The 27,298-nt window shown below is 52.0% G+C and overlaps 2 protein-coding genes across 6 annotated transcripts in view; one reads left to right on the forward strand and one right to left on the reverse strand.

Annotated features, from left to right (window-relative positions):
- Window positions 1–2,863, forward strand: part of RNF220 (ring finger protein 220) — a 229,035-nt gene extending 226,172 nt beyond the window's left edge. For all 3 annotated transcript variants that reach the window (XM_041738264.1, XM_041738265.1, XM_041738266.1), the window contains 3 exons: window positions 805–913; window positions 1,056–1,130; window positions 1,818–2,863. In XM_041738264.1, coding sequence (XP_041594198.1) covers window positions 805–913; window positions 1,056–1,130; window positions 1,818–1,889 — 256 coding nt within the window. In that variant the 3' untranslated portion in view covers window positions 1,890–2,863. The remainder of the gene's footprint in view (window positions 1–804; window positions 914–1,055; window positions 1,131–1,817) is intronic.
- A 2,210-nt stretch (window positions 2,864–5,073) lies between these two features.
- TMEM53 (transmembrane protein 53) lies at window positions 5,074–27,167 on the reverse strand. Of its 3 annotated transcripts, XM_041738267.1 has the most exons (4): window positions 26,937–27,167; window positions 16,425–16,496; window positions 10,494–10,615; window positions 5,074–5,786 (listed from the first exon to the last, which is right to left on the reverse strand). In XM_041738267.1, the coding sequence occupies exons 1-4, from the start codon at window positions 26,995–26,997 to the stop codon at window positions 5,133–5,135; spliced, it is 909 nt and encodes a 302-aa protein (XP_041594201.1). In that variant the 5' UTR covers window positions 26,998–27,167; the 3' UTR covers window positions 5,074–5,132. The 3 variants fall into 3 exon arrangements, with proteins under 3 accessions (XP_041594201.1, XP_041594202.1, XP_041594203.1); XM_041738268.1 differs by lacking the exon at window positions 16,425–16,496 and having other exon boundaries at window positions 26,937–27,164; XM_041738269.1 differs by lacking the exons at window positions 16,425–16,496; window positions 26,937–27,167 and adding an exon at window positions 26,274–26,714.
- Between the last annotated feature and the right edge of the window lie 131 nt (window positions 27,168–27,298).

Consider the following 27,298-nt stretch of genomic DNA (forward strand, 5'->3'; position numbering starts at 1 on the left):
GCCGTGGGGCTCATGTCCATAGACTGTATTGGTGGCGTGAGCAGCTTGCCCTTGGGAAACTACGTCTTGCACAGGAGACAAGGACGTTTGCAGCTGTGCCTCTGTGTGGTCCGGCGCAGGGTGCTGGAGAGCACGGGAGCAGCCACCAGCGGTGGTGCTGGCAGGAGGGTCAGGAGAGGCTTCTGGTGAGTTAGGAGGTGGAGTGGTCCTGAGCAAGCAGAAGGTGCCAGAGAGGCCAAGGGAGTGAATAACGGTGCTGTGTGTGGGAAGGCAGCTTCTTATTTGGTGGATGGAGCAGCACATGGGCTGGGGCTAGACCGAGGAGTCCCTGGTCAGCTTGCGAGGGGTTTGGTAGAGCTAGTTATGCTGAGGGCAACTGAGATGTTGGAAATAGAAGTGGTCAGATTTGCCAAATTCTAGGTGCTAAGAGAATAGAATGAGGGATCTGGAGGCAGAAGGGCCATTCAGGTCAGTGGTGGACTCGTGGGAGAGATCATGAGGGCCTGGACCAGTGGTGGCAGTGGAGAGACTACAGAGAGACTGAGAACGAGGGGACAGATTGGAGGGGTCGAGGGGATGGTTGGAGAATGGCTCCCAGGTATCTGGTTTGGAGGCGGACGAACAAGGAGTTCAATTCTAGAAGGTGGAATTTACAGATTGGGGATTTGGGCAAGCAGGGGGCAAGGACATCTGGGAGACATTTATATATGTGTGTGCTTCTAGAAATCAAGGGAGGTGTGGGCTGGAGGTTCAGATTAGAGATGCCAGGCTGCTGCCTGCCCAACCATGCCGTCCTCTTTACAGAATCACCGAAGATTCAGCTGTGACCACGTTTGAGGCCCTGAAGGCTCGGGTCAGGGAGCTTGAACGGCAGCTATCCCGTGGGGACCGTTACAAATGCCTCATCTGTATGGTGAGAGAAAGGGAACCTGGGAGGCCTCTGGTCAGGCTTCAGTGCCCTCTGGGGGGTGGACAGGGCCTCTGCGCTGTGATCGGAGCGCTTTAGAGGGCAGGCCGGCCTCAGGGTGACCCCTTCTCTGCCCCCTCCTCCCTAGGACTCCTACTCGATGCCCCTCACGTCCATCCAGTGTTGGCATGTGCACTGCGAGGAGTGCTGGCTGCGGACCCTGGTGAGGTGGCATGGGGGTCGGGGAGTGGGTGGCTTTTTCCGGTGAGGCTTGAGCCTGCTTGAGGGGAGGGAGATGCACGTGACGGGTAGGGGGGGGGCACGAGCCTCGAACACAGTGGCAGGAAGCCAGGATAGTCACCCCCCCCCAGGTCCCCCCACTCTTTGCTCCCCCACCAGGTTTATTAAATTCCCTCCCTCCGTGGGTTCACTGCCTGCCAAAGCCCACTCTCACACTAGTGGTGAGATCCCAGGTCAGGAGGAGGCTGAGTGTGGGTAAGCAGGACCGGGGCCTCGGCCCCTCCCCCTGCCATTACTAAGCTCCTTCTGCTCCTGCCCCTGTTCTTCGCTCCGGAGCAGCCATTAAAATGTCGCCCGGAGACAGCAATAAAAGGCCCGGACGTGGGCTCTGTGTCCTGATCAAAGGCCGCATGTAATCTCGTTAGGGCTGCCGCAGCCACAGCTGGACCCAGCCTTGTTCTCATTACCGGGGCTCCCGCTGTGGGGCTGGCCAGGCGGTTTGATCCTGGCGTCCCCCCAGCACAGGAGCGTGCCTGCCTGCTTGCAGAGGCCGGCAGGACCAAGGTGCCAGCGCACAACTGGTGCGGGGAGACGTGGCTGCAGGCCTGGTGCTCTCCCGAGCAAACATGCAGCGGTGTGTCTAACCAGAGCTCCCCTGTTCTCCCTGCAGGGCGCCAAGAAGCTCTGCCCTCAGTGCAACACCATCACAGCGCCCGGAGACCTGCGGAGAATCTACTTGTGAGCTAGCCACCCTTGGCAGGCCTTGCCTCGAGCAGCCCCGCCTGCCCGCCTCTGTGACCTGACCCTCCCCCTTGTACATACTTGCACACAGGTTCCCCATGTACATACATGCGCACACACATGCCCACACGTGCGTGTACGCACGCACACATAACACACACACACACACACACACACACACACACACACACACAGGACTCTGGAGCCAGAGCGGAGGCTGAGGCCCAGGCCCTGCCTGCTAGCTGCCACTAAGACTGGGGACCATACCTATTCCAGGTCCTGTTCCCAGGGTGGGGCAGGGAGGTGGAGGTGAGGGGGAGTAGTGGGGCAAGGCTCCTGAGATCCAGCCCCCAGACGGACAGACGGACAGACAGACATGCAAACACCAGACTGAAGCACATGTAATATAGACTGTGTATGTTTACAATGTTGTGTATAAATGGGACAACTCCTCGCCCTCCATCCCCTCCCCTTTGGTTGTATGATTTTCTTCTTTTTTTAAGAACACCTGGAAGCAGTGCCCCCTTCAGGGCTGGCTGGGGGCTCGGCCCATCCACCTCTCAGGGTGCCTGCCTCTCCCCCATGGTATCCCTCTCCCTCTCCCATGTGCTCGGTGTTCAGTGGTGTATATTTCTTCCCCCAGACATGGGGCACATGCCCCAAGGGACACGATCCTCTCCTTAGTCTTAGCTCCTGGGGCTCTTTATAAGGAGTTGGGGGAGTAGGGAGACACAGGAAACGGGAACCGAGCTGAATCAGGGGCTGAGATGGAGCCTGGAAGAGTGTGCTCCTGGCTGCCCAGCCTTCTGCCAAGAACCATTCCTGGGATTAGGACTGCTGTTCCCAGGGAAAGTGGTCTCCCCCGCCCCTCCCGTGGGCCCCACGGTGTGATGCTGTGTCTGTATATTCTATACAAAGGTACTTGTCCTTTCCCTTTGTAAACTACATTTGACATGGATTAAACCGATATAAACAGCTGCTGCCTCTGTGTGTGTGTGTGTGCAGGGAGGGGTCTGTGATGGGGCCGCGTGGACAGGGGGCAGGTGAGGGGTTAATTCCTGGCAGCAGTGTGGGGGAGAGGACTAGAATGTGGGTGTGCAAAGCAGTGTGGGGTTGGTCTGTTCAGGGGGGCCCTGGAGCACTCTGTCAGGAGTGGGGGTGGGGCTGGGGACCTGGACTCCTGACTATTGATGGGTAGGGGCTCCAGGTTAATTCCTTATCGATGCAGAATCGTCAGCTCATTAATCACAGAAGAGGTCAGAGCTTGGGGGTACATAGCTCTATGCCCCAATCTAGAGCAGCAGCAGCTATGAGCTGGGCAAAGACACAAACCCCAAGCCTCTAGACCCTGCTAGTCCCCTCAAACGAGCCACCGACCAAATCAAGCATCTCAGCCCCCAAGGCTTTCTTGCTAGTGACCGACCAACACTCCAGTAGAGCTACTGCCTAGATCCTCAGCTGGCTACAGCAGGAACCCCCAGTTGTCCAGTTGGACTCCCGTCGGGAACAGAAGCTGGGCAGCCAGCACTGGAGATGGCACCTTATCAAACTGTCATCCCTGGGGCTGCCCACTGCCAGTGAGTCATCTGCATCCTGAGTGCTCAGGTGGGTGCTCAAAGCTGCAGGTGAGTCCTGTCCTTTACACATTCTCACACCCCAGGCCCAAACTCCATCTTCCCAGGACCCCCCACCTTAGACACCCCAATATCTGAGGTGCCTGTGGTAACATTCTACAGAGCAGGGTCCAGTTGGCAGCTCTAGCCTCCAGCACCCAGGTGACAAGTCACCCTGCTTGGAGCCTCCCTGCATGGCCCCGGGCCCAGCCTGATGGCACCAAACATCCTGAATACAACAATCCTGGGGCCTAAGATTCTAGGGAATGTCCATGGCCTGTCACAGCAGAGCGTCCCCGTGGGGTTAAGGTTTTGGAAGGTAAGTAAGTAATGTCCAGTTCCCAGTGGGCTGGCTCCCCTCAGGTCTCAACTCTCCCCTCGCCTTGCCATGGGCTCTGTAGGTCCCGATGGCTGGTTACTCCCCCCCCCGGGGGGGGGGGGGGCACATGCTAAGAGGGGACTTAACCCTGAGCGAGGTCGTGAAGCCCACCCTGCTACGGAATCCTGAGGCCTGGTCTCATGGCCCAGGCAGCACTGCCACCTGTTGGCCATGGCTAGGAATGCAGCCACATAGCTTGGGGATCAGTGGCAGCGGGGCCTAGAGGGCCCAGAGGCCTGACAAGATGCACACCAAGCTCGGCTCTGGAGGTAAAGGGTGCGTCAGCCCGGAGAACATAAGGGTCAGCTCCCTCACTGCCTGCCAAACTTCCAAAGCCCGTCCCCACCCCGCCAAGTCCCCGAATGCCACAGTAAGCTCAGTCAGCAGACCTCGATTACCTACTACGCACCAGCATTGTGCAGCAGGGACTGACAGCCCGAGCAACAATGGAGAACCCCAGAAGCCACCCCTCCTGCCTGGAGATGATCCAAGTGGGTCTCTCGAGGAGATGGGAGTTCACTGTTTTAGCCAAATGGCTCCTGGCCTCGGTTCTGGTCTTCGGGGCTACTCACTTAGCTCGCCCCAGCTCCTCCTGGCACTGAGGGCTTCCTACCTGCCTGTGAAACATCCTGCAGCTTTCCTGGACCAGTGGATTCCTGGCAAAGCGTGGGGGGGCCAGGCAGGCCTGCCTCCTCTGCATCCTCAGCTTTGCAACTGACTCCTACCTCAGACTCCCCGGCAGGGAGGAGAGAGCAGCATCTCCAAGTGAACTACTAAGTGGGGTCTGTGCGGAGCTGCTTCATGCTGCAGGGCCTTGCTCTCCTGGGGCTTCGGTGCAGAAGCAGCGCCCCACACCAGCCTGACCCTATTGTCTGGCACCTCCCCACAGAGCTCACCGTCCTTCTAAGAAGCTAGAGACCAACCCCGAGGCTCATCAACCCCACTGTCCCCACTTGGTTGACCCTACAGAGCCTAGAGCCACAGGAACCAGCAGCCTGCCACGCACCTGCCTACACACAGCCACTGCGAGACTCCTACGTTAACCCGTCCAGGCGCTCCCGCCCTGGGATGCCGGGACAACCAGTCCCCGCAGCAGAGCTTCAGTGGGAATACTCTACTTGCAGGACGACAGTCCCCAAGGGCTACAGGGGAGTTGAAGCAAAAGAGGACCCCACCCATGGATACAGGTTGCGGGAGGTGTTGGGCATTTATTTCTGGAACAGAGGCGGGGTGGGTGGGTGGGGCAGGGGGCTCAGCAGTGGACACAGCTGCGCATGAAGTTGACGCAGAGGCTCGTGTAGTAAGTGGGGTAGTCGCGGAGATGGCTGACATGTGCAGACGACACGAAGTCCACTGAGCGCACCAGGACCCGGTGTGCCAGGCGGGCCTCCACCATGCGCTCCACGTCCCTAGCCAGCACCACCTCATCGGCCCTTGAGTAGAGGTAGAGCTCGGGCCAGCGAGAGGCGGCGTCGAGCAGCCGGTCATAGAAGTGGGTGTGGAAGAGGGCCGTGAGGGGTGCAAGCAGGCCGTGGAACAGGACCGCCACCAGGGCGAAGGCCACCAGGAGCAGCAGGCGCAGCGCGGCAGGCCGGCGCTCCAGGACAGCAGCCAGCGCCCGCAGGGCCCCCACCAGGTTGCTGTCACCTGGCCCGCTGTCAAAGATGGTGCCCACGACGCGCAGGCGACAGAAGCGCCGGTGGGTCTGCAGCAGCTCCAGCACGTACCGGTACAGCATGACCCCTGCGTTGCTGAAGACATGGAAGAGCAGTGGCTCCTTCTCCACCTCGTGATCAAAGAGCAGCTCAAGTAGCTTCTGGGCCAAAACGCGAAGTGAAGGGATGCCCAGGGACTCGGAGAAGAAGACCATGTGCCACGGGGCTGTGTATCGGATGACGATGCAGCCCTGGGGAGAGGAGAGAGGCCTGCTGGGTCGGCGGGGGCGGGGTGGGGTGGCTGGCGGGTCCCGGGGAGGGGTGGGGGCCCACGGGCCTGGCATGCTCCAGGCACCGGCTCCCTGCCCAGACACGGGCCCTCCCGACTGGAGGCGGCACTCAAGGCCCACGTCCGGAACGATCATTCCAGGCCGGCCCATGGCCCGTGCCCCATCTCCCTCTCACGGTCCCCTGCGCCTCATCTGCTGCACGCCACCGGCGTACTCAGGCCTCCCTCTTGGCCACACCGGCTGCAGTGACCCCCTCTGCACCGGCCCCCCGCCTGACACCGGGGGCACCCCAGGCAACCCTACACCGGGACACGGCCTGCATGCCCCAGCCCTGCTAGAGGCCACTTGTGTGCCAGGCCCGCATCGCAATAGCCAGTGGCCTCAGCTGCCCCCCGAGAGGACGAACCACCCAGAGCTAAACACGTCGCCAGGGCCTGGCAGGGCCTAGGGCCTGGCACCCAACCCGGGCTCCCTCCTCCCACTCGCCCTGAAATTCCGAACATGGTAACCCTGTTGTTCCTTAAATTCTACAACCTGAGCCAATCTCTCCAGCTCCCGGACCCCTCTGTGCCCAGGTCAAGCACGCCTCCAAGTCTCCACACACATCCTTCTCTAGGTCACTTAGGAATGGCGGCCTAGGGGCAGCCCCGGTGGCGCAGTAGTTTAGCGCCGCCTGCAGCCCAGGGCGTGATCCTGTAGGCCCTGGATTGAGTCCCACGTCGGGCTCTCTGCATGGTGCCTGCTTCTCCCTCTGCCTGTGTCTCTGCCTCTCTCTCCCTCTCTATCTCTATGAATAAATAAATAAAATCTTAAAAAAAAAAAAAAAAAAGGGGATCCCTGGGTGGCGCAGCGGTTTGGCGCCTGCCTTTGGCCCAGGGCGCGATCCTGGAGACCCGGAATCGAATCCCACATCAGGCTCCCGGTGCATGGAGCCTGCTTCTCCCTCCGCCTGTGTCTCTGCCTCTCTCTCTCTCTCTGTGACTATCATAAATAAATAAAAAATTTTAAAAAAAAAAATTAAAAAAAAAAAAAAAAAAGGAACGGCGGCCTACGCCATGCACCTGGGGCTCATCCCCCTCACTGTCCCACTCGGGAGACCAAGGGCCCGTTGCCAGGGGGGCCTGAGGTCAGCCCAGGGTGTCACACGGGTCGGGGTTCACTTCCTGGCACCACTTATCAATTTCCTGGGCCTGTGCGTCCATCTGTAAACTGGGATGACATCCATCTCACAGGGTTAAGGTGGAGACTGAATGACAAAATGCACTTCAGGGGCCCCACGCCGCCCTGGCCCAGTAACCCGACGCGACGGCCAGCAGTGCAAGGAGTAACAAGGAGCACGGCGCTTGGCCGCAGCACTTGAGGACGAACGACCCAGAGCTAAACACGTCGCCGAGCTAACCCTGCCACCAGCCCCCTAGCCTCACCCCTCCCACGGACTCCAGGGTGACATCTGCCCCCAACCCCTCCTGGCACTATTCTCACCAAGGCCCTGGCCTGCCCTCCTCCTCCAACTCTGCAGACGGGGTCACTGATGCCACCTGGCCCCTCAGGCTCTGGGACACTCCATTAAGTGCTCTGTTCTAACTTCCCGACCACCCCAACTAACACACGGCATCTCCCACAAACGCACACACACTCCCGCCTCACACCACCGCACACACGAAACTCCCAGAACTAAACCCACGTCGCATCACACAGGTGCAGACACTCATGTGCATTCACGCGCACCCCCCACTCACTCATGTGCACCCATCACACCATCTGTGAATACAGATGCACATGCACACATACCACGGGCGGGTGCACAGTTATATGCTGCACACCCTCCAACACACACACACACACACACACACACACTCCTCCCCTGGAGCATTCACATGCAGAAATAAACCACAATTCCTGGGAATATGTCATCTATGGGGACACACACGGTGTGTGCCCTCTAGCTCCGCGTCATCTGAGGGTGCACACACGGGACTCGTCCTACAAGGGCCCAACGCTCCCAAGGGAGGGCACACATGTGCCAAGGCTCCCTATGCCCATGGGTCTGGGCCTCACTTTGAGGCTTCCCAGGTGCCTGGCATCCCCGAGGCCACCTCCCCAGGCAGACGCTCCCTGCGTGTCAGATCCCAGGTTCCCCCCAAGCATTTCCCCATCTCTGGGCACACTGGGCCCAGGGCCCTGTGTGGGTCCTTGCCTCCCTCTCCTGTATTTTCAGTCTCCTCCTTTCTCTAGATTCCTGTCAAATCAATCTCATTAAAGAAAAGTGGCAGCAGCAGCAACAGCAGCCACCCCTTCGGGGCACCTGGGTGGCACAGTCAGTTACGCATCTAACTCTTGGTTTGGGCTCAGGTCGTGACCTCAGGGTCCAGAGACGGAGCCCTACATCCAGCTCTGTGCTCAGCAGGGAGTCCGCTTAAGAGTCTCTCTCCCTCTCCCTGTGTCCATTCCGCATCCCCTCTCCCACATGTGCTCTCTCTTAAATAAATAACATTACTATTTTTTTAAAAGCCTCTATTATACTGTGTTCCCCTCTCTCTCCTACACTCTCTCCACCTTCCTGGACAATCTTTGACACCTGCCCTCTCCACCTCGTCCCCTCCCACTGACTCCCCCGCCCTGCTCTCACCAAGGTCACCCCTCAATCCCCCAAATGGCCAAATCCCATGACACCTCCTCATGCCCACTGTACTCTCCTTCCAGCAGCGCTGGTGACCACTCACTCCTGACTATACTCTCTGGTAGCCCCACGTTGGGTATAGAGATTACTTAAAAATAGAATCTTTAAAAAAATAAAAAATAGGGATGCCTGAGTGCCTCAGTGGTTGAGTGCCTGCCTTCAGCCCAGGGCGTGATCCCGGAGTCAATGGATCGAGTCCCACATCGGGCTCCCTGCATGGAGCCTGCTTCTCCCTCTGCCTGTGTCTCTGTCTCTATGTGTCTCTCATGAATAAATAAATAAAATCTTTCTTAAAAAATAAAAATAAAAGTGCCTTAAGGAACAAAGTAACTAGATGCAGTGGGTGATCCTGGATTGGATCCCAGTTTGGGACATTCCAGGGACCGTGAGAAAATCTGAATATGGACTGGGGACTCAAGGAGATAAAAACAGATTAACATGGCAAGGTGGAGATCATGATCTGAAAAAAGTAAATAAATAAAGCAGGATACAAAAAAAGTATATAAAATAGATCTCGTCCCGGGATCGAGTCTCACGACGGGCTCCCTGCGTGAAGCCTGCTTCTCCCTCTGCCTGTGTCTCTGCCTCTCTCTTTGTGTGTCTCTCGTGAGTAAATAATTTTTTAAAAAAATTAAAGTAAAATAATAAAATAAAATAAAATAAAATAGATCTCGTTTAGTGAAAGAAAAGCTACACCGGAGAAAAGCTGGAAGGATGGGCACTGCCAGTCAACACAGGTGGTAGATAGGGCATTTTTACTTTCTTTTTAAAAATCAAGTATCCAAAAAATAAATAAATAAAATAAAATAAAATAAATAAATAAAAATCAAGTATCCAGACTTTGGGGTTGGAAATGCTTTTCTCCACATCCATCCTGTCCTGACCCCCCTCCTTTCCCAGAGGACCCTGGGATCTAACCCCACACCCCCCCGCCCACGCCCCCCCCCCCCCCCCCCCCGCCCCGGGGCCTTCCCCAGCCTCTGCTCTGCACACTTGCCCTTCCCCGCAGTCTCTGCTCTGGCCACGCTCACCTATTCCTAGTCTCCCCCTGCCCTCAGGGATCTTAGTCCATTGAGAAGCCAGACAACCAACCTGGCCCAGTGAGTGGAATTCGGAAGTGGCTGAAACTACCTGCAGAGCAAGGCCATTCGTAAAGGGCGTAAAGGGCGACGCCAGAGGACCGGCCCTCTGGTCGGGGGAAGGCCTCGGGCTCAGAACAACATCCCCACCCCAGCCCCGAGCCCCTCTCCCATCCTGGGGCCCCCACACTTGACAGGCCCATTGCAAACGGCGGTCAGGGGAGGGAGGCCGAGGCAAGGGGCTGGGGGCACCGGCACTGGCCTTTCTCCCAGGACATTCCCATTCCCCCTCAGCCCAGGGCTTCGGGGTGCCAACCAGGGCTGTCGGCACTGGCTCTCTCTGCTTTGGGAGGTCTGGGCTGAGGAGGGCAGGCCCTGGCCAAGGGCCAAAGATGTGAAAGGGGCCTCTAAACTATAACCAGGCCCCCCTCAGGCTCTCCCGTTACCACAAACTCTGCATCCCGAACTCTTGGGGTGGCCTAAGAAGAAGCCAGAAAATGTCCAGCCTGAGTCTCTTTTCCAAGAGGCCCTCCTACGGGAGGCATGTGACGGTGCCAGGTCGACCCTAAGACACCTACCTGGTCAGCAAGGGGCCATCCCGGGAGTACCCGCTCCGCCCAGCACCCTGGGCCCAGGCTCTTGCTCAGCAAGAGCTTGAGGTGTGGGCCGACTCCACAGCTGGGAGCACACCGGGGCTGGGCTGCCCACTGTGGGGCTGGGGGAAGCGGGTTGAAGGAGACAGAGCGGCCACAGAGCTGGCAGCGAAGACGGGATAACCCTGCCGAAGTCCCTGCGGCCCCGGCCGTTCTGGGTGCCAGGCCTGCCGCGCTGGCAGTCGCTGCAGCCCTGGTGGGGGGGGCTGAGCCCCCCACGGAGCAGCCCCCCAGTCCCCGAGCCTGTGGTACTCACCCTCTTGTGGTAGATGGCGCTGTACTTGGCAAGGTTCTTGTCGGTGCAGCCACCCCAGCCCAAGAGAATCACCAAAGGCTGCCGGGCCCCCACCTCCTTCCGGCCTGGGTCGGAGCTGCTCTCTGAAACACAGACATGGTGGGGCTGTGAGCACCAGAGTGGCCACGCGGGGTGTGGGGCGAGGCCCACTGGCCAGCCCGGAGCCCACCTAGCTGTAGGCTGGGAGCCAACAGGTGCCAGACGCAGGCACTCAGGTCCCCATGGGGCATCCTCCTCTCATCCTGCCTCAAGTGGCATTTAGGCCTCTCAGGAGGCGATGCGGGGTCACTGGAAAAACCCACATGAGGGCGCCTTTCTTTAGTAACTCAAAGATGTAGCCCTGGTGAGAGAAGCGTACGGCTGGGAATCTGGCCGCTGCCCCCCGTCCGAACTAAGCCGAATCCAGCCCATGGTCTGGTTTTGTAGGAACCACACGCTAAAAATAATAGAGGTTTTTATATTTTTAAATGGTCAAAAAAAAAAATCAAAGGAAATAACATTTTGTGACACATGAAAGTTATATAAAATTTCAGTCTGATTGTCCACAATAAAGTTTTATTGGAACACGGCCATGCTCATTCATCTACTCGCTGTGTGTAGCTGCTTTCATGCTAAAACAGCAAAGCTGAGTAGTGGCAACGGAGACCCTGTGGTTCGCAAAGCCTAAAATACTTAGGGCCCTTTACAGAAAAAGCCTGCAGCCCTATTCTAATTTCACAAGCAGTTGGAAGGAGAGGACCTTAAATGGAGAAAGGGATAGGTCAGTGGCATCAGGGAGGAAGAGCACGCAGCCCCTGAGGGCCCATACCAACCTGCCCACCCCATCCTGTAATCCTTGCTGGTGTACTGAGCCTTCACACTCAGAACATCACTAGCAGGTATATTATTGCAGATGATGAAACTAGGGCACAGAGAGGTTAGGGTAGTGGCCTAAGGCACACAGGAAGCGTACGGCTGGGAATCTGGCCGCTGCCCCCCGTCCGAACTAAGCCACTTGATGACCTTCTGTGCCACCAGCACTGTCCCCAACTTAGAAGCACGTCTCCTTCATGAGGTGCCCAGGCACAAGCCAGCTGCCTTCTCTGTAGCTAGTTTCCCAGAGGCCTCCCTGCAACCTTGTTAGCCAGACCTCACTCATTTCCTGGGCCGAGTAGGGACCCAGCCGCTCCGGGGGACTTCTGTGCAGGGTCTGTCCATTACTAGTTCTCTGCCCTCCTGAAAGGGCTGGGCTGTGCCCTTCCAAGTATCAAGCCACTTGGCCATGCTCAGCTGCCACCTCGAGATTTATGGATGCCAGTGGTGACCTGGCAACAGTAAATTTCAAGGCTAGTTAAGAGGATGGTAAATATAAATCACTAACCTTTGGACAAAAGGAAGACAACAATTTCCTGTGGAAATTAATGTGATTGAAAAGTTCAGTGTTCCTGCTCTCCAGCAGTGGTGACTCTGGCCTTCAGAGATTAACTGCCCGCCCCCACGGGGATCCCAGGCTGGACTGCAACCCGGCCTGGAGCAGAGGTTGCCAAGCGCCTCAGGCCCTGCTGTCACCTGCCAGCCCTCCCAGAATCCCCGGATGCTGGCCTGGCCCCTGGTGAGGGAGACGGGCCCACAGATCTCACTCAGGCCACTCCAAATAATCGCACCGCCTTTCGGCCCGGTGTCCCCATCGGGTGTCCCCCTCTGCTGCTAGGGCAGCTCTCCAACTGCCCTGGCCCTTCTGGCGGAGAGGCCACACCTGCACCTCCCTGGGGCCCTAGACCTATGTCACTGGGGGTGACCACCCATGAAGCTCAGGCCGCAACAGCCTCCTACCAATCAACAGCCACCCATTTGGATCTGCCTTGGAATCCCTGAGATCCTGGAACTAGATTCCTGAGACCTGCCCCAGGGAGGCTCCCTCACCTCTGTGCAGCCACCTGAGCACAGGCTCCCCTCCCCTAAAGTGGTCTGCAGTGGTCCCCCTGTGCCACCACCAAGACACAGCAAACGGCCTCGGCATTTATCTCATATACGCAGAAGGCAGCCAAGGGACGACACATCCCTGGTGGCCCCCGAAGTTAAGGCCAGCCCCCACCAGCAGTGATGGTGCATTCCGGGTTGGGGAAGGTTCCAACAGCTTCTGCTGGGCCTGACCTGCCCCTCTCCCACAGCTGGACTTGGAACCCCATTCCGCTCCACCGGGTCTTACGGGAACCCTTGGCGTCACCGACTCAGGTAGGCATTTCCATGAAGAAACTCTAACAATATAGACATCCTGGGGCATCCAGGTGGCTCAATCGATTAAGCATCTGCCTTCGGCTGGGGGCTTGATACCAGGTTCCAGGGATCATGACCCTAGAACCTGGGATCAAGCCCCACGTCCGGTTCCCTGTTCAGCAGGGAGCCTGCTTCTCCCTCTCACTCTCCCTTTCTTTCTCCCTCTCTCTCAAGTAAATCAATAAAATCTAAAAAAATAATATATATATATAGACACCCTGAACACACTGCCTCTCTCAGACCCCAACCTCTCCGTACTGCCCCTCACGGGAGGGAATTGGTCCCTCCCTCCAGCCAGGCACTCGAGGCTTCCCCTGAGCCACAGGTGTTCTTTCTGTCTGTAGGAATCTCCTATTCCCCCAACAATCTCTTCCCGGGGCCCCACTCTCAATACTGGTTCCTAACTTAAGCCTTTATCCTGACTTCCTCCCACCGGAGCCACGCTGCCCCTTCTGATTCTATATTTCAAGGGCTACAACCCAGAAAAATCCGAGGTGCTCTGGCTGAGATTGCTAGAGACCAGGAAAGGCCTCCCAAAGGAAGACAAATCTGCTGCGCTGGCCCGGAGGCCCAGTAGGAACATGCCAGGCGGAGAGAGGTCATGAGCGGGGGCAGAAGGCCATGGAGATGCTACAGTCGGTCTGAGGCCCAGCAAACAGTCCTGGGGAGCTAGAACCTGGGTGAGGAGGAGCAGTGGTTGGGAGAGCTGCCCAGAGTGGGCCTGGGGCCTGATCCCACAGGGCCTTTCAGGCCATGCATAAGAGTTGGGATTTTATTTCACAGGAGTAGAGAGCAAATGATGATTCTGGAATTGGGGGAAGCGGCAGGATCCCATCTGTACTGATTAATGACTTGCACGATTAATGTGTGTCTCTGCCTTTAGCCAGCGGGCTCCGTGAAGGCAGGCACCGAGTGTGGCATGTTTATCACCGCATCCCCAGTGCCTAGCCCCGCAGCTGGCCCATTCAGGCACTCAGGAGAAACGTGCTGGAATAAACGAACATGTGGCTGCAAAGTGAAGGATGGATCCAAGGAGAAAGAGCTAGCATTCTCCTTGTTACCCATTGCCCTTTCCAAAGTAATAAAAGTGATTGTTATGGCTATTGTTATTTATTGCCACCTCCAGATCATGATTCCTCCATCCTTTTATAAAAGCCCCTGTTCCCTTTATGCTTATTCCACGGCCATATCACCCACTTCCCTCCTGTGGCTGACATCTCAGGGCCTCTGGCTGCTGTCCCTTAGGGACAAGACTCAGGCACTGGCTCCATCTCTCATTTGTACTCTAAGACTTCCCATGACCCGGTGCAGGCAATCAAATCCACCTCCTAAGCCATCACAGACGGGTTCCAGCCCATCTGAAATCCACATCTCCGTCCAGCTCTTACCTCCCCCTCTTTCCCATCACCAAGAAAAACAATAATGATACCAGGAAAAAGAGCATTATGTGTCAAGCACTGTTCTATGCACTTTATATATCAACTCATTTATTTTTATTTTTATTTTTTTTATATATCAACTCATTTAATCTTTACAACAATCCCATGAAAAATGTACTGTCATTATTCTCATTTTACCAATGAACAACCAAGTCACAGAGATAATCGATAACTGGCTCAAGGTCACACAACTAATAAGCAGTGAAAGTGGAATCCAAACCCAAGTGGTCTAGAGACCAGCTTGTAACCACTGTCCCAGCTGGCGCCTTGGGTAACAAAACCCAAGCCCACAGTCTGAACCACATCTTTATCACCTCAGTTCCAAACGAGTACACATAGCTACCTTTGCACGTCAACAGATCCAACTCTGACCTCTTTCACCTCCTCCTCCTCAGGGACCAGTCACCCCAGCCAGAGCCCCAGCATATGTTACGTCATTTGGCTCTGCAACCATCCTAGGAGTTAGTCACTATTGTTCCCATTTTAAAGACAAGAAAACTAAAACAGAGAGAGTTAAGTCCCTCTCCCCAAGAACACGCAGCCAGAGCCGGCTTCCACCTCTCTGGATCACCATGCCACCCCACTCCCACCCCCAAGACTTCACACGTGCTCCTCCCTCCCTGGCCCAGGATGCTGATGCTCCACATTTATGATTGGCTAATGCCCACTCCACCTACTGAGTCAGCTCACTCTTCATTTCCAGGAAGCCTCGCCTGATGCCTTCCTCAACCCCTTCTCATCTCCCACCCCAATCACCAGACTGGGGTAGATGCCCCTCTGTACTGTCAAAGCACCCATCATCACCATGCCATTGCACTTGTCACACTGCCAAGCAGTGTCCATCTGGAACAGGGAGGAGGCTGCTCTAACATGCACGGTGAGAGATGGCAAAGGTCTGACCCAGAACAGTGGAAGACAGGTAGGCAGGTAGAGGGAAAGGACAGGGACAAGAGTAATTTTGGAACATATATCAAAAGTCTCAAAAATATGCAATCTTTGACATAGCATTCCACTTCTGAGAAAGAAAAATGTTTAATCATATGGTAATATTTGATAATACATTAAGCAAATTAGAGACATAACTATAAGAGCTAAAACCATAAAACTCTTAAAAGAAAACACAGGAGTAAACCCTTGTGGCCTTGCATTAAGCAGTGGTTTCTTGGATGTGACCAAAAGTGCAAGGAATAAAAGAAAAAAAAGGATAAATTGGGACTTCATCAAAAAAATGTTTACGGGACTTCATCAAAATTAAAAACATTTGTACTTCAGAGGACAGCATCAAAAAATGAAAATAACAACCTGCAGAACAGGAGGAAATATCTGCAAATCACATATCTGATAAGGGGGCTTGTATCTGACGCATACAAAAAAACTCTTACAATTCGACAATAAAAAGACAATCCGATTAAGATGGGCAAAGGATCTGAATACACATTTCTCCAAAGTAGATATATGAATAACCAATAAGCACATGAAAAGATGCTCAACATCACAGTCATTAGGGAAATAAAAATCAAAACTATGAGATCCCACGTTATACCCACGAGGGTGGCTATAATCAAAAAGCCAGATATTAACAAGTGTTGATGAAGATGTAGAGAAATCAGACTGCTCGTACACTACCGTTTAGAATCCAAAAAGGTGCAGTTAGTTTGGAAAACGGTTTGGCATTTCCTAAAAATAAATAAATAAATAAATAAATAAATAAAACATCAAGTTATCATAGGACCCAGCACTTCTCTTCCTAGGTAAATATACACTTAAGAGAAGTGAAGACATGGGGACACCTGGGTGGCTCAGTGGTTGATCATCTGACTTCGGCTCAGGGTGTGATCCCAGGGTCCCAGGATTGAGTCCCACATCGGGCTCCTTGCATGGAGTCTGCTTCTCCCTCTGCCTGTATCACTGCCTCTCTCTCTGTGACTCTCATAAATAAATAAATATAATTTTTAAAAAAGAGAAGTGAAGACATGAACACAAAAACCTGTACACAAATGTTCATAGCAGCTTTCTTCACAATAGCCAAGTAGAAACCATCCAAATGCCTATCACTTTTAAAAATGATGTGGTATATCCATACAACGAAATACTATTTGGTCATAAAAAGCAATCAAGTACCAACACAGGCTACAACATGGATGAACCTTGGAAATCTGTGCTAAGTAAAAGAAGCCAGCCACAAAAGACTACCTACCGCATGATTCCATTTTATGAAATGTCCAGAACAGGTAAATCCGTAGAGGAGTAGAGCAGTGGTTGCCAGGAACTGAAGGGAGGGGGGAACAGGGAGTTACTACTAATGGGTATAGGGTTTCTTCTGAGGTGTCAGAAATGTTCTGGAGTTAGTGGTGTGGTTGCACCATCCTGCCAATATACTAAAAACCAATGAATTGTACATCTTAAAAGGGTGAGTTTTATGGCATGTGAATTATATCCCAACAATACTATCATTTAAAAAAAATTAATAGTAATAGGGGTGCCTGGCTGGCTCAGTCTGCAGAGTGTACGATTCATGACCTTGATGTTGTAAGTTCAAGTCCCATGGTGGGTCGAGAGATTACTTAAAAATAAAATGTTTAAGAAAAAATTAGTAGGGATCCCTGGGTGGCGCAGCGGTTTGGCGCCTGCCTTTGGCCCAGGGCGCGATCCTGGAGACCCGGGATCGAATCCCACGTCGGGCTCCCGGTGCATGGAGCCTGCTTCTCCCTCTGCCTGTGTCTCTGCCTCTCTCTCTATCTCTCTGTGACTATCATAAATAAATAAAAATTAAAGAAAAAGAAAAAATTAGTAGTAATAAATTAAGTGAAAAAGCAAGTTGAAAAGCAGCATATGTAACAGAATATACGTATACTTATATATACACACACACCTATATACTACTGATACATAGAAAAAAACACATCAAATATTAATAGCAATTATTTCTAGGATTAGAAGTAATTGCTTTTTCATGATTCTTTTTTTTACCCATTTTCTAAAATCAGTAATGTATTACTTTTGCAATGAGAGTTAAAATGTTATTTTAGCCCTTTGGCAAAGCAGAAGTATGCTTTTCGATCCTGGCAATTCTTGAGCACGCACAAAACAATTTATTCTCACAGGCTCCCTGTCCTCTAGAATTTCTCAACAAAACAACACTGACACCAATAATATAAGAATTACAGATACATATATTGTACAACAGTTTAAGTCATAAAACTAAGGCATAAATTAGATTTTTTATATCCCAGGGGCATGTGGAGAAGACAAAGGAAAGGCTGACAAGGCATGAGGGTCTGTGGCACAACATATGCTTTTTATCTGTAAGCCAGAATCAAAATGCCAAGAATCTATGTTTTCTTTTTAAAATGCAAAGAATAAAAGAATCCTCAGTTTCCTCTACTCCCCAGAAACACTTTCTAGAATCTCACATACCTGGTTCTGGTTTGTTTTTTTGTTTTTGTTTTTTTGTTTTTTGTTTTTTTTTAAGTAAACTCTGTCCCAAACATGGGCTTGAACTCATGACCCCAAGATCAAGAATCACATGCTCAGGTGCCTGGGTGGCTCAGTGGTTGAACATCTGCCTTTGGCTCAGGTCGTGGTCCCAGGGTCCTGGGATCAAGTCCTGTATCAGGCTCCCTGCCTGAAGAATCACATGCTCTACCAAATGAGCCAGCCAGGTTTCCCCCAGTTCCCATATTTATATATTTGAATTACTTTACTTAAAATTACCTTGTTTTTTAACTTTTTGAAATAATAGCCTACCTAGGAAAGTAGCACCATATCTATTTTTTTAAGATTTTATTTATTTATTCATGAGAGACACAGAAAGAGGCAGAGACACAGGCAGAGGGAGAAGCAGGCTCCCCATAGGGAGCCCAAGGTGGGACCCCAGGACCCCGGGATCTCGCCCTAAGACAAAGGCAGATGCTCAACCACTGAGCCACCCAGGGGCCCCAGTAGCACAGTACCTTAAGAGTACATACTTTATAAAACCATATCCGAATTCAAGAGAAGGAGACAAACCAAGAAAAAGACTCTTAAGGATACAGAACAAACTGATGCTGACCAGGGCGCGGGGAGGGGGAGATGAGTGAAGCAAGTGATGGGGATTAAGGAGCTGTGATGAGCACCAGGCGATGCATGGAAGTGCTGAATCACTATATTGTACATATGGAACTAATGATACATTAATTGGAATTAAAGTTAAAAAGTTGGGCAGTGGGGGATACCTGGGTGGCTCAGCGGTTTAGCACCTGCCTTTGGCCCAGGGCGCGATCCTGGAATCCCGGGATCAAGTCCCTCATCGGGCTCCCTGTGTGGAGCCTGCTTCTCCCTCTGCCTGTGTCTCTGTCTCTCTCTATCTGTGTCTCAAATAAATAAATAAAATCTTTTTTAAAAATTAAATTTAAAACTTTACAAAAATAAAACAAAAACCTTATTTGCATCCAAATCCCTGGCTCTGCCACGAATAACTATAAGACAGACCTTGAACAATCTCTCTAAACTTCCACTTCCTTATCTGTAAAATGGGGCTATTGATATATAGATTAAATAAGATAATGTCTGTGCATCGTATCCGGCACAAAGAAAGAATTCAATGAACCCGAGACACCGTTCCTTCACGAGGAACCCGTGCGTACAGGAGAAAAGGAGAAAATGTCTAATAAAATTGGAATCCCACTGTTTTGTAATCTGCTTTCTTCCACTTAGCAATATATTGTGAACGTCTCTCCCTGTCAGTTTATATATTTCTCCATGACTCTTTTTAGTGGCTATGGAGCGACTGTAGAATATTTCATAATTTGTGGTGACCAATCTCCCATTATCGGACATGATGTTTCCAATTTTTGCTATTATAAAAAAAAACTTTATTGGACATCTCTTTCCTTGTGTGTGTCCTTAATTGTTTCCTAGAAATGGAACTGTATTCAAGCAACACCTTCCAAATGGCAACCGAAATCTACACACCACTGGCTTAGGAGTGGAGCTCCAGAGCTGAAATCTGGGACCACGTGGGGTAAGATACTTCAGCTCCCCAAGTGTCTGCTCCTCATAGGTAAAAGGGAGTAAGAGCCCTCCCTACATAAGGTGGCTGCCCATTAATCAAATCGCAACAGGTGCTCCTGGCAGGCCTGGCATGTGAGCAGGACATGGTCAATGGCATAAGAGCAGCGGAAACCCCAGTAAGCTCAGGGACAGGAGGCCTGGAAAGGGTCCACCAGGTCTGAATCTCACATCCAGAGCCTAGCACAGCGCCTGGTATAGAGTAAACAAAATCTAAAGCATTTTTATTAATGTGTGAAAGAGATTATGATTCAAAAAACACAGGCATACCTCAAAGCTATTATGGGCTCATTTACAGACAACCCTGATAAAGTGAATATCACAATAACGAATTTTTTGGTTTCCCAGAGCATGCAAGAGTTATGTTTATATTATACTGGTAGTCTATTAAGTAGCCACTAACATAATATCAAAAAACAACAACAACAACAACAACGTACATACCTTAGTTTAAAAACACTATATTGCTGGGGCACCTGGCTGGCTCAGTCAGGAGAGCATGCAACTCTTAATCTCAGGGTTATGGGTTCAAGCCCCACATTGGGTGTAGAGTTTACTTAAAAAAACAAAATCTTGGGCATCCCTGGTGGCACAGGGGTTTGGCACTGCCTGCAGCCCAGGGTGTGATCCCAGGGTGTGATACCTTAACCGGGATCGAGTCCCACATCGGGCTTCCCTGCATGGAGCCTGCTTCTCCCTCTTCCTGTGTCTCTGCCTCTCTCTCTCTCTCTCTGTGTTTCCCATGAATAAATAAATAAAATCTTTAAAAAAAAAATCTTTAGGGGCGCCTGGGTGGCTCGGCAGTTGAGCATCTGCCTTCGGTTCAGGGCGTGATCCCAGGGTCCTGGGATCAAGTTCCACATTGGCCTCCCCATGAGGAGCCTGCTTCTCCGCCTCTCTCTCTCTCTCTCTCTGTGTGTCTCAAATAAATAAATAAATAAATAATAAATAAATAAATAAATAAATAAATAAATAAATAAATAAATAAAATCTTTAAAAATACATTGCTAAAAAATGCAAACCATCATCTGGGCTTTCAGTGAGTCATCATCTTTTTGCTGGTGGAGGGTCTTGCCCTGATGTCGATGGCTGCAGCCTGGTCAGGGTGGTGGACGCTGAAGGCTGGGGTGGCTGTGGTGATTTCTTAAAATAGGACAACAAAAAAGTTTGCCACACTAATTGACTCTTCCTCTCACAAGTGATTTTCCTGTAGCACGTGATGCTGCTTGATAGCATTTTTCCCACAGCAGAACTTCTTTCAAAATTGGAGTCAAGGGATCCCTGGGTGGCGCAGCGGTTTGGCGCTTGCCTTTGGCCCAGGGCGCGATCCTGGAGACCTGGGATCGAATCCCACGTCGGGCTCCCGGTGCATGGAGCCTGCTTCTCCCTCTGCCTGTGTCTCTGCCTCTCTCTCTATCTCTCTGTGACTATCGTAAATAAATAAAAATTAAAAAAAAAAAACAAAACAAAATTGGAGTCAATCCTCTGAAACCCTGAAACTGCTTTAGCAACTAAGTCTATGGAACATCCTAAATCCTTTGTTTTCATCTCCACAATCTTCACAGCATCTTCACCAGGAGTAGATTCCATCTCAAGAAATCACTTTGTTTGTCCATAAAATGTAACTCCTCATCTGTTCAGGTTTTATCATGAGATTGCAGCATTTCAGTCACATCTTCAGACTCCACTTCTAATTCTAGTTCTCTTGCTCTCTCCACCACATCTGTAGTTACTTCCTCCCTTGAAGTCTTACGTCAAAGTCATCCATGAAGGTCGGAATCAACTTCTTCCAAAGTCCTGGTAATGTTGCTATTTTGACCTCTTCCCATGAACCACAAATACTCTTAATTGCACTTAGAATGGTGAATCCTTTCCAGAAGGTTTTCAATTTACTCTGCCTAGGTCCATCAGAGAGTCACTATCTGTGGCAGCTATAGCCTTAAGAAATGTATTTCTTAAATAATAGGACTCGAAAGTTGAAACTACTCCTTGATCTAGGGCTGCAGAATAGATGTTGTGTTATCAGTCATGAAAACAACATTAATCTCATCATACGTCTCCATCAGAGCTCTTGGGTGACCAGCTACATTGTCAATGAGCAGCAATATTTTGAAAAGAATCTTTTTTTTTCTGAACAGAAGGTCTCAACAGTGGGCTTAAACTATTCAGTAAACCTAGTTGTAAACAGATGTGCTGTCATCCAGGCTTTGCTGTTCAATTTATAAAGCACAGGGAGAGTAGATTTATCATAATTCTTAAGGGTCCTAGAATTTTCGGAATGGTAAATGAGCACTGGCTTCAACTTAAAGTCACCAGCTGCCTTAGCCCCTAGCAAGAGAATCAGCCTGTCCTTGGAAGCTTTGAAGCCAAGCATTGACTACTTTTCTAGCTATGAGAGTCCTAAATCATATCTTCTTCCAGTGTAAGACTGTTTCATCTACACTGAAAATCTGTTCTTGGGATGCCTGGGTGGCTCAGCGGTTGAGCATCTGCCTTCGGCTTGGGGCATGATCCTGGGTTCCTGGGATAGAGTCCCGCATCGGGCTCCCTGCTGGGAGCCTGCTTCTCCCTCTGCCTGTGTCTCTGCCTCTCTCTCTGTATCTCTCACGAATAAATAAATAAAATATTTAAAAAAGAAAGAAAGAAAGAAAGAAAGAAAGAAAGAAAGAAAGAAAGAAAGAAAGAAAGAAAGAAAGAAAGAGAAAGAAAGAAAGAAAGAAAGAAAGAAAGAAAGAAAGAAAGAAAGAAAAGAAAGAAAGAAAGAAAGAAAGAAAGAAAGAAAGAAAGAAAGAAAGAAAGAAAATAAATCTGTTCTTTAGTGTAGCCACCTTCATGAATTACCTTAACCAAATCTTCTGGATAACTTTGCTGTGCTTTCTATACCATAACTTGCTACTTCACCTTACACTTTCATGTCATGGAAATGGCTTCTTTCCTCCAGCCTTATGACCCCACCTGTGCTAGCTTCCAGCTTTTCTTTTTTTTTTTTTTTTTCTTCCAGCTTTTCTTCTGCGGCTTCTTCCCCTCTCTCAGCCTTCACAGAATTGAAGAGAATGAGGGTCTTGCTCGGGATGAGGCTTTGGCTTAAAGGAACATTTGGTTTTCTATCCAGATGACACAAACTTTCTCTACATCACCAGTAAAGTTGTTTTCTTATCATGCATGTGTTCACTGGAGTAGCACTTTATTTCCTTCAAGAACTTTTCTTTGCATTCGCAGCTTGGCTCTCTGGCACAAAAGGACTGGTGTTCAGCCTCTCAGTGTTCCATAGTCCTTCCTTAATAAGCTTACTCATTTCTAGCTTTGGATTGAAAGTCAGAGACTCCTGTTTCTTCCTTTGACTTGAACACTTAGAGGCCACTAGTGAGTTATTAACTAACCTAATTTCCATACTGTGTCTCAGGGAAGAGGGAGGCCCAAGGAGAGGGAGAGAGAAGATGGAATGGCCAATCGATTAAGTTTGCTGTCTTGTATTGGCGGGGTTCGTGGTGCCCCAAAACAACAACAATAGTAATATCAAAGGTGATCACAGATCACCATAAAAAATATAATAATAATGAAAATGTTTGAAACATTATGGGAATTACTAAAATGTGACACAGAGACACGAAATGAGCACATACTGTTGGAAAACATGGCATCCATACACTTGCTTCATGCAAGGTTGCCACAAACCTTCAATCTGTAAAAAAAAAAAAAAAGCACATCTGCGAAGTGCAATAAAGCAAAACACAATAAAAGAAGGTAGGCCTGTAAATTAAACTCCTCTGTTTAAAAAAACAAAAACAAACAAACAAAAAATAAAACCCTTTGGGAGCCCCACAGACAAAGAGAGGATTGAGTCCCAACTCCCTCTTCACCTGGGTCTCTAAGACCTCTCTGGTTGTGACAGGTCTGTGGGACCACCTTAGTTTCCCCCAGCGCCCCTACTTCTTGCACTTTCTTTGCTCACACCATCTACCTATCAGCCCTGTGAAGCTCTAGATCCAGCTTGGGCCACTGTTCTCCAAGAAGCCATCCCGACCAATGGGGCCCACCATGGTGTTCAAAACCACTCTGAACTGTTTCCTGGGTGCCAGTGAAAGCTAACTGAAGGTTAAATGGCCTTTCCCTCCCCATTCTTTTTTTCGCTAGAGCTTAGCAGAAGTGCAGAGTCACAATAAAACCTGGGCTCACAATTAACTCCTCACTTCCCCTGTCTGTGACCTCCGAAAGCCTTCCTTGTACTCTAAGGGTAAACCCCTTACCCAGACTCTGTGAATCAATTATTTCTGAAAATGTTTACTTAACATGAGAGCAATATAGTGCTGTTAAGAAGGCCTGCTGGCTGGCCCGCAAGCCAAAGAGGGGCCCTGGGGCAGAACTTGGCTGCCCATTCTCTGGCTGGGAGAAAGCACAGCATAGCCTTGCCCTGGGATGTCAGAGCATCTCTGGCTCAGGCCCACATTCAGCTCATTTAGCACCTCATCCATGCCAGGCTCTAGCAACAGTGAGCAAAACCAACAAAAGCGCTACAAAAGGGATCCCTGATGTGGAAGTCAGAACAGAACCTTCCTCAAGAAAATGAGACAGGAGCACAGTATTAGGAGGGGAAGGGGATCACTGGTCAGATAAGAAGGATGTAGGGAGATTCCAGGTCAAGAGATCAGCTTCAGCAAAGCACCAGGCAACTAGTCTCCCGGCATGAGCATCCCACAACCTACTGGCTGGTGGGATTCCCAACAGAAGGTTCCTAGGCTGCCCAGCCTGGGCTCTGAACACCTCGGAGCTGCAGCTGCCTTCCAGCTAACTGATGTGCCAGCAGCAGCCGCTCACCTGTCAACTCTGAGCAGCATTGGGCACTGCGGTTTTGATGTTCAAATATGGAGGACAGAAATTCCAGAAACTAAATATGACTGTACATATTTCTCCACCATTAAATGCAAAAGAAAGACAATCTCTAGGATCCCCACAGACTGTCCCCGTGTGGAGCCATGTCAGCCTGGAGGGAGCTCTCTGCAGATGGGAAACAGATTCAGGGGATCATGATGTTGTTATCTCCTTCTGAGGGGGTCCTACAACCTCCAGCTCAGCTCTGGGGCATGCACTTTGAGAGGGAAAGGCATGATGAACTAAAGCCCATTCAGAGGAGGCTCTCGGGACCACATCAGAGGAAGGGCAGTTGACAGTCCTAGAGGTATTTCTCTTGGAGAAGAGAGATGCGAGGAAGGCATGAGCTAACCTCTTGAAGAGAGAGGAAGGGAGATTACCTTGCTGTATTGTACCCACCATGAACCTCTTGTCCTGCAGTTACCGCATCATTGCGAAACCACCTGCTTATAAATCCTCATCCCTCCCCAGAACCACAGCTCCTTGCAGTGAGCCTGTGTGTGAATCATTCCGAGGCAACAGCAACGAGCCTGTGGCCAGGACACAGCAAATACTGAACTAAAAGCAGAAATGACAGGAAGGCCTATCACAGCTCAAGAAAAGGAAGTGTTTTCTAACAATCCCAGGTACCTACAACAGGCCAGCATGTCTGGGAGGAAGCATCCTGTCAGTGAAGGGTCTGAAAGCAACAGAATACCCTCATGCCAGTAGAACTAAATGCCCCCCTAAGGTTTCTTCCAACTCTAAGACCTCTCCCCCTGAAGCAGCGAGGTGACCCACTAGCAGAGGGGATACACCGATGCCAGGCACACATATCAGTCACTATCTTGTGAACCCTAACAAGCCCTAACAATAGTGAAGTAGGCACTATAATTCCCATTCTACAGTGGAGGAATCTGAGGCCCAGGAAGGTTCAGTAACTTGCCAAAGCCATAAAGCCAGTAGGGGGTAAAAGTGAATTGTGAAAAAAATAAAATAAAAAAAAAGTGAATTGTGAACCGAGATCACCAGGCTACCCACCTGCACCGAGGGAAAACGTGCCCTCCTAGCCACACGGAGGGCAGCTTCCAGCCCTTTCCAGCTGGTGTGGCTCTCCGAGGACAGTAACATTAACTGGCTTCATCTCCCCCTGATGCCAAAACTCTTCAAAAGCATTTCTACATCCCTAAGCCCAAGAGCCCTGCGCCACCATACCCAGCTCTAAGGAAACAGAGTTGGGCTAGGGCCAGCTGTCCTGTGGGAGCCTAGGGGTCGCCCTCTCCTCCTAGACCCCAACCAAGTAACACAGGATGCTATGGGAGGGGGCCCAGAGGGCTCTCCTGAAGAAGGCAACATCTGAGCGAAGCCTTCAGTGAGGAGTTGGACAAGGACAAGCGAGGGGGCAGTGTGGGCCAGCGGAGGGGAAGGGGCATCCCAGACAGAGGAACAGCAGGAGCAAAAGCAGAGAAGCCTTTGCTTTGTGTGTGGGGAAGCACAAGCAGTTTGGGTTGCCAGAACATAAAACTCGGGAATCCCTGGATGGCTCAGCAGTTTAGCACCTGGGTGTGATGCTGGAGTCCCGGGATGGAGTCCCGCATTGGGCTCCCTGCATGGAGCCTGCTTCTCCTTCTGCCTGTGTCTCTGCCTCTCTTTCTGTGCCTCTCATGAATAAATAAATAAAATCCTTAAAAAAAAAAAACCCATAAAACTCAAATTGATCAGTGAGTGGAAGGGCACGGTGATCAGAGAGACAAGCAGGGGCTGCCAAACGATGAGGACTTTGAACACCACCTTCAGAAACCTGGACTTGATTTATCCTGAGGCCAAGCAGGAGCCACTGAGGGGTCTTGGGGAGACGGGTGGTGTGAGCCAACCTCTACATTAAGTACGATCACTGTGGTAGCCAAGCCTGGAGGGCGGAGAGGCCACGGGGACTAAGGCAGGGAGACAGATGCTGGCCTCGGGGCCTCAAGCCTCCTCTAGCAGCGTTCCCTGTCCGGGCCACACTTTCCACTGTCTGGGCCCCAGCCCAACTCCCACTGCAGGGGCCCAGGCCTGCTCTACAGGCTGCTCATCTCTTGGAGCCTCCCCCACACCTGTCTTTAATGATAGGACTGTAGGAAGGAGTAATGCTAACCACTCTACTTACTCCATGCCAGACACTATGCTGGGTCCTTTACACAAGTTGCCTCAGTTGTGCAACCCACAGCCCTGGAAGGGAGGCTGCTGTCAGGAGCCTTGCTCTGTAGATGAGGAAACTGCCAAGGGTCATCCAGCTACTGAACGGAGGGTCTGAACCGACTTCTCCCTGCCGGCGGCAGGCACTGCGGGGCTACCCGCGGCCACGGAGAGCGGGGGGAGGAGTCCCGTGTCCGGCGGCTTCTGCAAGGACCCCCGGGAAAACAGCGGGTGGAAAATAATGGGTGGGCCCCCTACGCACACCGCCGCAGAGGCTGGAGGCGGGAGGCCCGATCCCAAACAAAGGAATCAGGGCCGCCCCCCGAGCTCGGCAGCCGTCAGTCGCGGGGACAGCCGCGAGGCCCACGGCCGGCAAGGGGCGGCTGCAAGGACCGAAAGAGCCCGGCGCAGAGCCGCGGCCGCGGGGGGGGGGGGCGGGGCGCGGAGACCACTCGGGGGCGGGGCTTGGGCGGGGGCGGGGCTCGGGGCCCGACCGCGACCGGGACCCGCGGCCCCCTGAGGGGGCGGGGCGCTAGGGGGCGGGGCTGCGGGAGGGGCGGGGCCACGGCTGCGCTCGCGACCCGCAGGCTCGTTCCGTCACCTCCCCACGGTGGGCCCGACCCTCGTTCCATACCCTGGCTCCGGCAGGGCTCATCCGGGATCTCGATGGTGTAGTCCAGCTCAGCCGAGGCCATGGTGAAGGCGCCAGCCCTCGGCACGGGCCTCCGCCGGAACTCCCGCTCGCGCGCCCACGCCTCACCCGGGAGCCTCCCGGGCGCCGCCCAATCACCACCCACCGCCCCCGTCGCCGCCCAATCCCCCAGCCGCGCTCTGTGACCTCCGGTCCTAGCAACCGCCGAGTCCCTCTCCTAGCCCTTCGCCGCGCCCCGCGGCCCGGCCCTAGCAACCGTGCCCCGCCCCTTCTGTCCCTGCTTCGCCGCCATTGGCTGGCTCGCCCAACCTGGGCCAGGTATTGGTCAGCGGGGACGCCGGTCG

This window comes from Vulpes lagopus, chromosome 23 (genome assembly GCF_018345385.1).
Source record: "Vulpes lagopus strain Blue_001 chromosome 23, ASM1834538v1, whole genome shotgun sequence".
NCBI classification, from domain to species: domain Eukaryota; kingdom Metazoa; phylum Chordata; class Mammalia; order Carnivora; family Canidae; genus Vulpes; species Vulpes lagopus.

Excerpts from the sequence above, each read along its gene's own strand:
- TMEM53 (XM_041738267.1), bottom strand. The coding sequence starts at position 26,997 with ATGGCCTCGGCTGAGCTGGACTACACCATCGAGATCCCGGATGAGCCC. Across the intron at positions 10,616-16,424 it reads TCATAAAATGGAATCATGCG|AGAGCAGCTCCGACCCAGGC; the intron begins GTAGGTAGTCTT and ends TCTGTGTTTCAG. Across the intron at positions 5,787-10,493 it reads GCGCCATCTACCACAAGAGG|GGCTGCATCGTCATCCGATA; the intron begins GTGAGTACCACA and ends TCCTCTCCCCAG.